The following is a 13981-nucleotide window of genomic DNA, read 5'->3' on the forward strand; positions in this document are numbered from 1 at the left end:
CGTCGGACCATCCGACGGACATCCGAACGCGGACATACCGACACTTCTCGGAGCACCGCAGGGTAGCATGCATATCCAGGTTATTCAAGCAGTTTACGAATGCTTTTTGCCGTAGGACATCGACAGGCCACTGTTTTCATAAAGAACAAAAATGACTAGCAATAGGTACAACGAAACATCGTTTATTGCACGAGAAAGCTGCTTCCAAAGCGACAAACACAACACAATATACACATACGGCAAATTACATAATCACAGCAAACACAGTCACGGCGGTCTATTCACGCACAGAGGCGAGCACGTTTGGAACTCGAGCGGTGGCAGGCAGTGAAGTGAAACTTTACGCAGCGTAAGGGTGAAGTGATTGTAGTACCTGCACGGGGTGGCATGCCTATCAGTCTGCATCAAGCGGGAGTATTACTTCTGAAATTCAGGATCTGTTCTGACAATTCGTTTTCTTTCCTCCCCTAAGCACCGCTCAAGCGCTCCAGAGAAGTGTGCTCACCTTTCGGGCATTCGAAATTAGTTACGGTTGCTTCCCTTCAGTAACCACTTTCTCAAGAAATGTTTCCACGTTCTTTGCCGAAAACACAGCTGTCACCTACTGATGCGCGAGATACTCGTCGACCATTCGTCGACCTCAAGAGCCACACCATCGGCGAACACCTCTTGAGGACGGAAAAAAAAACAAACCTGCAAATCGAGCGCACAAGCACACAGCTAGTACACTGAACTGCACAGCTAGGAACACAGCCTGAAACATGGAGGAAGGAAGTTTACTCAACTGGCCTGAAATTAGCCTGAAAGGATGCCGGCCTTATTGGTTGTTGACCTCAACACTGCTCGCTATCAGCTTTGGCTAGTCTTGGCTAAATAGTGACGCCACCTTCGTAGTCTTCTTTATGTCTGCTTTCGTTTTTCTGTCACCGACGGCTGCTTTGCTAAGTTGGTGAGCGAAGTAGCTTTGCTTGGTGCTCTGCTGCAAAGCAGCGCGAGACATCAACGAAAATGCGGTCGTACAGCGGTCAAGAGGAGGCTATGTGAGTCGAACTCCCTTCTCTTCGTACGAAAGCAGTTCAGAGCGACACTTCATCGTCGGCCGACCCATCGCTCGATGGCTCAACAAGTTTCAAAGTGCCGGAACCGTAGTAGGGCACGCAGATTCGATGCCGGGACGGGCATTGGAGAATCATTGGAGATGCCATTAACGGTCGGATCCAAGGTTGTCATGCAGGCATGTTTGGAACAGCAGCCTCGACCGTGAGCCGCGCCCTGAGGAGCGCCCTGCTGCACGAACTGAACAACCACGACCTGACGCGGCAGAGCGGAACAACAGCGAATCGCTGCCTTCTTTTCCGGCAATAAGTTTTCTCTCTCTGGTACACGTGCAAGCATGCGTGCAAGCGACTGAGAGTTTGGGCGGCGCGTCGCCGCGGAATATTTTCAACTTGCTGGAAACTCGCTGCTCGAGCCGCCGCGACGACACAAAACCACAAAACATGCGGCAGGCGTCGCTGGCGTTTTTGCTTACATATGAAAGAGGCTCTGCATGAATGAGGCTCTGGTTCATAGGTGGCGCCACCAGTTGGTAATTTTTTTTCAATTTGGGGATTGGGGGTTGGATTGACTACTCTGGCTGGTAGCTAAAAAATGTTAATTTTTTACTATGTCTAAAAAAATAATTTCATTCTTATGAGTGAATGCGGGTTTTGTTAAGTTTTTGATTAAATAGACCTGGTTCGCTTATCTCCACTAGGGGGACCGGGTTTGCTCCTTTTGCTCAAAAACCTATAAATCAACTAAAAGGTGGCGTCACCTATGAGTGAATCGAATGACGTTTGTACGGCTCGGTCTGGCTGAAGAGGTCCTTTTCGTCCATAATTTGTAACAAGGTATGTGCGCGATTCTTGTGGGGTTTATGAATGGCTAATTTTGTTTAATCCGAAGCACATGAGCCCGAAATAATGCTTCTTGTGTGTTGCTAAGCTGTGGCGGTTAGAGCTAAAATTGGTTTGCAGGCAAGTTTCGACTAATTTGCGCCGATTTGTTTGGATCGCTCCGTGCCTTGTCGCCGTGTGTGTGCCTGTGTGTGTGTGGAGCGCACCGCTGTTTCTCTGCTGATTCGCTGCTGTGGTGTCGCCGAGTGCAGGAGGGATGGCCAAGGAGAAGCCAGTCGCCGAGGCTCCCAGAGCAGAAGGCAAGGAGAGCGGCAGGAAGAGGCCGCTGTGCAGGTGAGGAACCCGGTGCTTGCGGCGTGAACGCGAGCTCCGTGGAGCTTTTTGTTGAAACACCCGTTTCGTGTCATCAGCCGAAACTACAGGCGCTCGTTAAACTTCTTATTGTGAATGCTGTCGCACGTGGTGAATGCTGTCGCACGTGCCTGAAATTTGCCATTATTTGGGGTAGCGAGTTCGCGTGAAACTGCAGCCGGTTGAATCGCCCGGCTGAAATTGTCCCTGCTTTCCCTTGATTGTCAGCTTTGGGCGATGTGAGGAACAATTTTTTCTTTCCGCTCCCCTGCATCATTGGTTGTTTAAGTAGTAACCCAAAGAAAGAAAGAAACGTGGATGCCAACTCTCGCAACTCGTCAGCGTAGTGTTGGATACAACGCGGGCGCTTATCGAGAGAGTGAGCACGTGAAGCTTGACACATCATTCACAGGAAGCAAAAATCAAGTGTTTCAGGAAGTGCACACAGGACAAGAAGCGCGTTGTACACTGGCTAAAAAGGATGCCTAATTCCTTTGGTTGCAGGAAAAATTCATTGAGCAGACATGAATTTATTTTCATAACACACAAAATGATGCCATAATAATGCACATATCAGATGCACATATCAGGACTGCACTGTTTTATTTGTTCTCCCTCAAAAAATTATTTCCTATGGATAACCTTTGTGTTATGGAAGAGGGGGGGGGGGGGGGGTGCACTCCTTAGTGTGCTGGTAGGGCTGAGCCGTACCTCTCCATGAAGGACAAGGTATGTTCTTTGGGCTTGTCACTAAAGGGGTAGTGAACGCAGATTCGCCTCCGAGATTTGTGGCGAAAACGATAACTGTGCCACTGAGGGTGACCAAAACAGCACTTTTGAACTGCCGCACCTAGTGGCTGCCTGTGAAAGCCACAACAGTACAGCATGTGGCGTCAACCTTACCTGTTGCAAAGATGTCACCAGCTCAGACTGCACAAAAGTGGATACGTCTGAAAGGGTTTTCCAATGAGCAAGGCATCGCGCCGAATGGGCGATGGCGTTCTGTGGACTCCTTGGCAGCGGACTCCTTGGCAGCGCTGCAGCATGCTGTCGCATTCCACTCCTAAAGGCGAAGCTTAAGCATCCAATTTTATTTTGGACAAAATGGTTTTATGTGAAGGAATTTAGGCTACCGTTACATCTTATTAATAAAATTGCCTTATGATTGACTGGTTTTAATGCCAATGTCTCATTTGCGTTATAGGAGGTATTCACTGAGGCCGCGCTACTAGACGGTGCGAGCGTCGTCGCGGCAAGCGCGCCATGTTTGCGGTCGTTTCAGGCCAGCTCGCGTGGTGTCACAGTGCGCCGTGAGGTACCCGGCCGAACTGTTAGTGATCCGTAACATATTTGTACGTTGTTGAATACGTCAGCGACCACTTTTCTTTGTGGAGCACGTATTGTGCATGAAGTTTGCAGCAGAATTCTTCTGCGCCGTGATATAATCGAGCTGCCTCAACTCGGCAGCAAAACTGGCTGGCTGCGCTGCTCGCAAGAATGTACACGACTTGCAGCTTTTAATATCAGTTGATAACTGTCAGCTAGTCATGCAGGGCACATCGTGGATAAACAGCACGATTAACTGCCGAAATTCCAAAACTGCCGCCGCAGAAATTGATAATTCAAGCGCCTGTAATCCGCGAACTGCTGACGCTTCTCAGACGGTCTTTCAGCAGAAAGGCAAAGCGTCATAGCTGCCTTATTTACACGACAGAACGGTCAAACAAATACTGTCATGCGCTCGCAGCATGAACGGCAGACACAGCGAGAATGTTTTGCAGTTTTGATTGTAGCTACGTAGCGCTGCTTCATATGCACAAGACGTCTAGCGCTTTCGCAGCAACGCAGTGTGCAGCCATTCCGCTAGATTCAGTAGTAACACGTTACTTTCAGCAGATAGAGATGACAAGTTAAGCTACAGCTAAGTGAACAGACCCTTCGAACTATTCACCTCTTCAAAAACGGCACTTCAGCCGCCGGCACCGCGGACGTCGGCACCCTCAGCACGGCTCTTGGACTCACCCGCTTGTCAAGTAATTGCACCCTCTCATAGGTTTGTATGCTTTAATTCCTTGGCCTGCCAGCAAAATTAAGCCGTGCACAAGGTGGGCCTCGATACCGGTGAATTCAACGCGCAGCACCAGTCCTGTACGTCTCACACTGCGCCGGCGCCTCCGCTTTCTTACGGGCCGGCCTTTTCACAAAGTGGAACCTTTTGAGCGTGGCCGCTCTTTTCTGCTTCGCGCAGTTCCCGGAACACCCTCTCAGTAACGCGGTGTTACGGGCCGGACAGCAATTATCTATGGCGAGACGCGAAATACACTCACATTTCACACATCACCGGCTATTTAACGCTGCGGCTGGCTGCGGCGGCCGCGCGCGCGACCACCAACATGGTGAATGCCGCGCCCCTTGCGGATGACATCATGTGAATACCTCCTATTGTTGGGGATTGTGGCAGGCTAGCATGACTGACATCTTTAAAGGGCCTAGCTGCTTACCTGAAAATTTTGTACAGCACCAGTGTGTTGGTTGTAGCCGGTCTTGGTATTTAGACCCGGGTTTCGCTCGCTGGCAACAAAGGCAGGTACTGCCCGAACCGAACGCCATGATCAGACAGCTCGCTCAGTTGGCATGCTTGAGGGTGGAGCTAAGCCATGTCAGCGCTTTTTTCCTCGGCCAATGATGGTGGCGATGTTGCTACTTCACACACGGAGCATGGATTCCTTTCTGATGTGCGAAGAGGTTGGTCTGGAATTCCTCTTGCAAGAGATGGGTATCCTGTTCAGTGCCATTGCTTGCCTTGGTGTTTGCACAGAGGCAAGATAGTTATGCACTGACCAGCCTTTATCAAAGTGGCGAGCGGTGTGTGAATGCGTGGAGGCCATTTTGGTTGTTGTGCAGGTTGTACTGCAAGGCAGTATTTGTCGGCTACCGGCGGGGCCTGCGGAATCAGCACGAGCATACGTCCTTGCTCAAGATTGAAGGTGTGGACGCCCGCCGGGACACGGGCTTCTACCTTGGGAAGCGAGCTGTCTTTGTCTATACAGCCAAAAAGTGAGTCTGCCACATTTCATCCCTGAGCCCTTGCTGGAGTTTTGTGTGAAGTTTTTTTTTTGCACAGCTTGCTTTCTTGCCACGAGCTGAGCTGAAGAGTGGACAGACATTTTGCAAATCTGCTGACCTCTTCATGTCATTCAAATTCCTTTCCCTCTCTCTCATTTGCCAGCTGCAGTCTGCCCATGCCAGCAGATCTCTTAGCCTCATTACTTCTCCTGGTCCTCTGTTACTTCCCTGGGGCCCGTTTTCAGCGTCCCTTTCAAATGGGACCCTTTCGGCGACATCTGATTGGCTGAGATGCCGGCAGCGGTTGCATCGGCTCATGCTCTTCTGGCATTTCGGTCAGTCGGGTGTTGCCGAGGGAGGCTAAAGTTGGAATACAGTCCTATACTTCGTTTCGCACTTAGCGTGTGACTGCAGGGGCTACGCAAGTAGTGCGCCTGCAAAAGCATATCACTCCGCTGCGTGTCACTGAAGCCTCAGTGAGGGTTCTGACAAAAACATTGACTTGTTTAAGATGGCTTGCTTGGCATTGCAAATCATCAACAGTTATGGCAGGCAGGTGTGCAGTTATTGAACTTTTACTGATTGTGGACTACTTTTTGGCCACGGATATAGTCAACCTGGATTTCATTTTTACCTTACCTAGTTCATGTAAGAGCCCTGTTTTCAAGGAAAGTAGCTGCTTTTTCGTCAATGCAGTACCCTATTGATGCGGGACAACTTCAATTTGTTCGCAGTGTCTGTTTAAATTGAGCTGTACATCTTAAATGTTCACACTGCTTTAGGGAACATGGATGCAGGAATTTTATGGTAGATTCATTTTCTGTACTTTAAAATAGCTGCTTGAAAACCTGATCTTGTATCGCCACTTGATGCTTGACAAGCATGTTGAAGGTGAGATTCATTTAAGCACCGCAGCGTTTGCAATGGGCATTGTTAAATCATGTTGTGCAAGCAAGGAAACGAGGGCGGGGCTACCCTGAGGTTCCCTGCCTATCACAACCTTGCAACAGCAAGGCCTGCCTCGGCATCTGGCATGGCTGCCGGTCACATGGTATGTCATGTCCTGCTTGGCCTACACTTGGCAGTTGGACGATTTGTCATTTATATTGCTGATGGCAGCTTGGATGGCTCCACAATGATGTGTGAGAAGCAATCCAGTAGCGTTTGCATTAACGGTCACTGGAATCGTGAACTGGTATGTTCTGCCACATTCTGCAATTATGATAAACTGTAAACACGCCGCTTCTGTTGGTGAAGCGCCACCACATTTAGGAGTGCCATCAGAAAACGTGATGATGAACTCCCGAGGTGAGCAAAATCTCGTTTAAAGTGGTGGTCCCACTTCAACGGTGAACATTTTTTGGTGATATATTTGTACATTGACTGTACCTCGCTCGTTAGCTTCATAAATATGGTTCAGGTATCTCCAAAAAAGCTAATTTTCTCTGCTTTCAAAAGATGTGTGTGGTTTAACGATAGCTGCAAATTTGTTTCAACTGTAAAAGAAAATGCAGAGATGAAAACTGGCAGTTGAGCTCAACTTGTCTCAGGAAATGCAAAATTGTGCAAAACCTCTTGCACCTAGAGAAAAATCTTTCGAGATACTTTGAGATCTGATGTAATGAGCATGTTTAAGCATTTAGTAATATGTGTTTAGGCTAGTTTATTACCACGCATGTTTGAAAAACGTAGAAAACAGAACAATGTAATCTGCAATAACTTTTGGGATATGCATTGCCCTGCGGTGACTTTTTGCACAGTTGGAGATCGTCTAATCGTTCTTCCTTTCTGAAAATATCATTCATCTGCCTCCTTTTTAGTTTAAGTTATTCCTGATCAGAGTTAGCGTTTTTTTCAAAGTAGTTGAAAACAAAATGCTACACTGTTCAGGTAACCAGCACTTTGCTGTTCTGAGATTTTAATACATCGCTCTACATGGCTTAGCATCGCCTTTACTCTATGGCTTTTGGGGAATGTGCACCTGTCTGGTTGATTTTAACTACCTTTTTCGGTGGGCTTATGAAGGGCACAAGCTCTTGAAACGTTCTGCGGCTTCTTTTTTCCTTGTAAATATACTCCTAAAATATCGGGCTCTCAATCTTTTAATCAACTTGTAATGATTACCAACTGCAAAGTCCACAAAATACAAACAATAATAGCAATAAGACAGGCACATGCGATAAATGTAGTAAGTAGCACCATCTACATTAGTGCACATGTACTAAATGGTCACAGTTCAGAAAAATGACGAGTGTGGCGCTGCCAAACAGCTAAAATCAGGAGGGAACGATGTCTCTGCGATGTTTGCACGTTGCCGTCCATTTTGCCTTCTGTAGTGTGTGGTGAACTTCCAAGCAGATTTCCGCCATATTGCTTTGCTGGATTGCTTTTTCATCTGACTGGCTGCACGGGCAGACAGTAGACTGAGAAGATGCTGGACGAGTGTAGGCTCTCTACTCTTCTTCTGCTACAAAATTGGAGCAAAAAGCTTTGCAAACTACAAAAATATTAACAAGGTCAGGCATCTGAAGTCCACCACAAGTGTTTTTTTTTTTTTTAGTTTTTGGGGTAAATGTCGCTTTTATCTTATCTGTCCATGATTTTTTTTCACTTCACCATAACCCTATGAGTTCACCCATGGGCTGTTTGCAAACATACCGGCTGACAGCATCGACTTGAGCATCTGTATTTTACAATACTTGCGCCTTCCCCAGAAGCCATGTTATCATTCTGTAACCATGTATGGAAGGCAGGGAAGCTGCCAAAACAATGGAAAATGGCAGTAATAATCTTGGTTCTCAAGGTGAGGAAGTACCGCTGCCACGCTGCGGTGCCCCTTAAAGCCTTTGAAAGATCCGTTAACACTGGCCTTGTTCACTTTTTTGAAATCACTGAAAACGTAGGCCACTTCCATAACCTATAATCTAACTTGAAGGTTTGGTCCCTTGAAATGCTTACCGATTGCCTGAAGCAGCGGAAATGGATGTGCCGCTCAGCTGCACTACAAATCATCATTGATCCAGATGTAAAGATAGGTAGCCACCACTACTGAAACGCCCTCGATTCGGTTGCCCTAGTATTTGCTCTACGGCCTCTTGACACTATGAATATGGCCATAGTGTGAGTTTTTCATATTCTTACCACTGGCTAGGATGCAGTATATGTGCTAACCCATCTAAACAGAAATGCCACACTAATGTCATCATAATCTTGGATGTTAGTGTGGAACAGCTATGGTCAAAGCAAGGCAAAATTATGTGCACATGATATAAGTGTTACAGGGAGTCAACTACAGGGGCACACAAAGACTTTTAAGGATGCGACAGTCGAGAGACGAGAACAGAAAAGAGCAAAACACGCGAAGTAACAGTCATGCACTCTGTCTGATAGGCTTCAACCAGGGAGGGAGAAAAAAAAAGTCTGCTCCAAAAGAAGGCAAGAAGCAGGAGGTGGCATAGTTAGGTGGGCGGATGAGATTAAGAAGTTTGTGGGGATACGGCGGCCACAACTGGCAAAGGACAGGGTTAATTGGAGAGACATCGGAGAGGCTTTTGCCCTGCAGTGGGCGTAGTCAGGCTGATGATGACATTACAGAGTTAACTTGATAGCGTTCAAAAAATGAGGGGGGGGGGGGGGGGGGGGGGGGGGGGCTACTTAATTTTGAAAAATGTAACTTGAGTGAGGTATTGAGGCGCTAGATATGAACAGCTATTTTTCTTGCGCTTAAATAAGAAACTTGGTGACACATCCAGTTCATCGATGGCATTCGCAGATTCAGCAGGGTCTCTTTGTTTATGGATGCTTCCTCCTTCCCCCTACCAGCTCATTGTGGGGAAGTCTCCTTATTCTCATAGCATTCGTGCTCTGCGTTCCCTGCCCGCTTGTATGTAAGCACGTCATTGTACAGTATTGTGCACTCGTTTTTTTCCAGTGAAACTGCAGAGCTTGCATATTGCAGTAACTTTTGTCTCGTAATCAGTTTGAAAACGTATTTAACTGCTTTGGCCGAGCGGTCTGGGTCGGGATCAAGGAACCAGAAACCGCCGATGCTAGGTTGCCGCTGAAAGAAAGGGGCACTATCTGCCTGCAGAGGGAAGTGCCACAATAGGGACGGTACCAAGGGGAGTGTTGGCAGGTGTGTGGGGGCTTTCACTGGTACCATCGCTGCCCTTCGGCGGCAACCTGGCTTTGATTTCGGTTCGTAGATCTCTGCATAAACGATTGAGGTTTGTGTCATGTGCTGCTGAGCGCGGTAAGTAGCTTTGTCAAACTTTCCGCAATATGCAAGCTCTGTGTGCAATTTTGAAGTCTGTGATAAAGATGTACAATAGTGTAGTTCTCAAATGCTTTCCCCTCTTTATGTCACGTCATCGCTGAAGTGGCCCACTGCTAAGGGCACTGCTATCTTTTTTATGTTTCGTCCCTTTGCATCAAAAAGCACTGCAAAATGCAGAAAAGGTACAGTGGCGGATGACTGCCGCTGCAATCCAAATCATGGGCGTACGACCAGTATCGTCCCACTCATATGTTTGCACATGTGCAATTGGTCACTAAACATAATGCGTAGAGTCATCCACTCTTAGTGCGAATGCGCAGGCGCGTGGCTGCACTCTATACAGGGCCACTGCGTGCGGCACAGCCGCTAATCACAGCTAAGTGGTGCAGCAGACGATGGACCTGGTCGTAGTGCTTCACGTCATCTGCCAGCTTGCTTTGGTGCGCCGCTGTGCTGGATGTAGTGGCCCTCCAAAGAGCACGGCTATTCGTTCGCGTGTTTGCACTGAGAGTGGACGACCCTGTACAACCAGAGTTTGTTGAAATTTTAAGCGTAGTAGCCAGAAAGTCGGTATCTGGAAACATATAACCAAAAGAAAAATAGTGCAACTCTACGGGCCATTTTTATTGGCCGCAATAATGTATTAGCTGGGAAATTGTATGAACCTAAACATGTCGACAAGATTCTCTATTTTGTTTCTGAGTGCAGTGTGCTTTTAGTTGGAAAAAGGACATACAGCACTAGTCTGGTGAAGTCTGCAGATACCACGGATGCAGATCTGATTCCACCACTGTTGTAACTTCTGTTAAGTGCACGTAATGGCCTTCGGGGACCTCTTCCCTTGTTGGTAAAATCCAGTCTACATGTCTCCTCGCTACTACTATGATCTCTTCACCTCTAATTTCATCACCACCTCTGCCTCAGTGTGGTGCCCATTGGAGAGGCCAGAGTGAGACGGGGGGCAACCCTATTGTCAGTATTTTCTGCATTCGTTTTGCGCTTTGAAGTGGACCTGAAAAGTGTTTTCTCTCTGTGTGTGTGCAGCAAGACGCGAGTGCCCGGCCGCAAGAAGCAGTACTCGAAGGTGCGGGCCATCTGGGGCAAGGTGACACGGGCGCACGGCAACAGTGGCATCGTGCGAGCAAAGTTCCGCCGTAACCTGCCCGCCGCTGCCATGGGGCGACGTGTGCGCATCATGCTTTACCCGTCTCGCATCTAAGCACAAATAAAAAAAAAATGTTGGCCTCACTTTGCTGTCTGTTGTGTGCTTGCTGCACACACATCCATGGCGGAGCAGCTGAGTGCCTTCGGTGACCAGGAACCGGCACACAAGTGACCTCTGACATAAAATAATGTGTGGTGCCACACCAGTGGCATGCCACCCATTGCAGGGCTGGGCAGGGCACGATACTTTACTTCGATACCGATACCTTCAAAAATTGTATTTCCGATAGAGATGCTTGATATGCCACTGAAATCGGCTGTTTAATTTTTCCTCTTCCGTTTTAACACCCACATATCAGCATAGTTGTAAGGAACGTGTATTCATGAGATTCACTGGTCACTGACCATGGTCAAATACAACTGACGTTTCGGGCTCCCTTGTTCACATTGACCAACCGGCTGGACGTCCCAGGCTTTTTGTAGCGGTTAGTATCGTTTTTAGACATTTAGCTTAGATAGGGTGCAATGTGCCATCATTCTTATTTATTGTGTTGGGCGTAGTCTGGATGATTAGTGACTTGAGATTTCGGCGGGCTGATGCATTCTCCTCTATTGTCACTATATCTGCTCTTGCGAATGCTCCGCGATTGCGTTCCTTGTCAGCCAACGAATGCAATCGCGGAGCATGCGCAAGAGACTGGCCATGAGATTAACTGGGACGAAGCAGATATAGTGACAACAGAGAAGAATGTATCAGCCCGCCGAAATCTCGAGTCACTAATCATCCAGACTACGCCTAACACAATAAAGAATGATGGCACATTGCACCCTGTCTACGCTAAATGTCTAAAAACGATACTAACCGCTACAAAAAGCCTTCAGAATCTTCAGTGTACGTGTCCATGGGAAGCCTTTTGGTCACTTTACCTCCAATTGCGGTGTACCCCAGGGCTTCGTCCTCGCCCCCACATTATTTAACGTAACTTTTATACCTCTTGTCCGAGATTAAGACCAATTGAAGAAGCATTAGTCGACGGATCACCTATGGCTGAGTGTAGGGCGGAGGCTTGAGTCAGCAGGTCGTGGTAGGTGCTCCACGCAGTGATGTCATCAGCGTACAATAAAAACAATTTCAGGCGCCTCATATAAGCACCAAGGAAGGGGGATAAAAGCAATATTCAATAATGTTGGTAATAATACTGATCCCTGGACTACTAAGGGAGTAATTACTCATTGACATCCACCCGAGTGCAGCCATACGGCTACAAAGGAAAACTATACAGCTTTCCATAGCCAGTTTTCCTTTGTAGCCGTATGGCTGCACTCGGGTGGATGTCAATGAGTAATTACTCCCTTATTACAAATCTACTCCACCTTGGGGGATTCCCCTAAACATCTAACCATCCCTGGAGTATGCCGCGAAGAGGCACAAAGGATCCGACGGCGTCGCCACTGAGGCATATGGCAGTGTCAGCCTTCCAGAAAGGATTTTACAAAATTGTGCACTCCAACGATAATGCAGCATGTCAAAGGATTCCAGGATAGCAGCACGACTGATATTATCGTACGCCTTTTCAATGTCCATGGTGAATACGGTACATACATTTTGGCTGCGAGTTCATTTTATTCACTGCATCTTTACAGCAAAACGATACATTGTCATGCAAATAAATGCTTCCGGGGCGGAGCCCTGCTTCTGGCCATCACTAATCGATTGAATCCGCGGTCGGCGTTTCACAGTATTGTCATTTTGACGCCACGCTCTCAAACGAGGAGAGAAAGGGCAAACGGTTAGTGGCAGAGGCAGCCGCTGCTGTCTCTTCGATGATGGCTTCGTCCGTTAGTGAGACTGAAGCATTGGAATCTGAGTCTAACCGGCATTTGACCGAACACACCATCCATTTTGCAGTAAGTTAATCTGCAACTAACAAGTTTCATCATGAGTCCATCGAAAACTAACTTTAATCGGAACTGTGCACATAGTCATTGTTAAACAATGCATAGGAATTGCTAACCTGTTTAACAAGTAAGCTTAACGAAAGCATAACCAAGTGAGACAGAGCATTCGCTGTATAACTATGTTTAGAAGAGTTAAACCTCACCAAATTTTTTGAGGAAAGATGGTGCAGTAACCCATACCAGTGGACACCTCAATCGCACTGTGAGGAAAGGGAGTGAAAGAAGGGAGAGAGAAAGTGGTGCAGCAATGAACGGCTGCAGAGCAATTTTGACCACTTGGGGATATTTTAACGTGCACTGACATCGCACAGCACACGGGTGCCACTTGCGTTTCGCCTCGAGTGGCACATGTGCTCCCTGCTTAGAGGCGACATGTCTGCACAGACTCCCGTGCAGCATACAGACTCTTCCTAAAGGCACTAGTATCCTTTCATCTTCATGCCCCATACTATTGCTACCAGCATCACAGAACCACCATAATGGGGCCAGGGGCATGAGGGCATCCCTGGAAATGAGCGCGTTCATACTTTTACCCGTGAACTTAGTGGCCGGGTACCGGTGGATCCCCAACCCACAACCATATGCTCACACCCAGAATAACCCCCTTGACATGCCGCATCGTATAACCTCCTCTTCCCCACTCCACACTATAGACCACTTACAAAGCACACAATGGCAACAACTTCAAACGAACTCATTTCCATTCCCCCCCCCCATTCACACACCAACCCCAACCGCGTGGGAAGCCACCCTTCTGGCCACACAAGCTGGTGAACAGTGCAAGCTGATTGACCTGGCTAGCTAGGCTGGAGAACCAGAGGGCTCTTGGACTGAGGAGCCGAGATTGGCTCAAAATCTGCAGCCCTTTCATCTACATAATCTTGCCACTGGTACTTCTTAAACTTGTTAGTTTATTCCAGCTGAATGAAGCAGCAGGCACACCTGAACGAACAATCAGAACGAGACCCCTTTATTTCCACTGCCACTTGTCATGTGAGGGTGGCCAGGAGGTCGGCCACTTCCTGGGCCAGGCACCTGAGCTCCATGTTGTCCCTGGCAGCCACAACTGATACGGACTGCCGCACCCTATCAAAGGACGGGCCCAGGATCCAGGATGATCCAGTGTCTGCAGGAAAAGTGGCGATTAGTTGGTGATGTAGAGTTTTGTCATTGGCTACTGGCAAAGTTGATGGCACAATTCACAATGCTCACTGGGATGTGAACGGAGTCTGTGTTGGTTTTCCGAGAGGAGATTAATACCAAACTT

General features: G+C 47.8%; 2 protein-coding genes across 3 annotated transcripts in view; one reads left to right on the forward strand and one right to left on the reverse strand.

The window, feature by feature from the left end:
• The first annotated feature begins 2072 nt into the window (after positions 1-2072).
• Positions 2073-10839, forward strand: RpL35A (ribosomal protein L35A). The gene is made up of 3 exons (XM_089546402.1): positions 2073-2231; positions 5154-5306; positions 10636-10839. The coding sequence occupies exons 1-3, from the start codon at positions 2155-2157 to the stop codon at positions 10808-10810; spliced, it is 405 nt and encodes a 134-aa protein (XP_089402528.1). The 5' UTR covers positions 2073-2154; the 3' UTR covers positions 10811-10839.
• Positions 10840-13663: 2824 nt separating this feature from the next.
• LOC149344914 (proteasome adapter and scaffold protein ECM29) overlaps positions 13664-13981 on the reverse strand; it is a 141409-nt gene continuing 141091 nt past the window's right edge. For both annotated transcript variants that reach the window (XM_089546404.1, XM_089546403.1), the window contains one exon: positions 13664-13840. In XM_089546404.1, the coding sequence (XP_089402530.1) occupies positions 13704-13840 (137 nt within the window). In that variant the 3' untranslated portion in view covers positions 13664-13703. The remainder of the gene's footprint in view (positions 13841-13981) is intronic.

Source organism: Amblyomma mixtum, chromosome 5, assembly GCF_055824585.1.
Source record: "Amblyomma mixtum isolate Tamu chromosome 5, ASM5582458v1, whole genome shotgun sequence".
NCBI lineage: Eukaryota > Metazoa > Arthropoda > Arachnida > Ixodida > Ixodidae > Amblyomma > Amblyomma mixtum.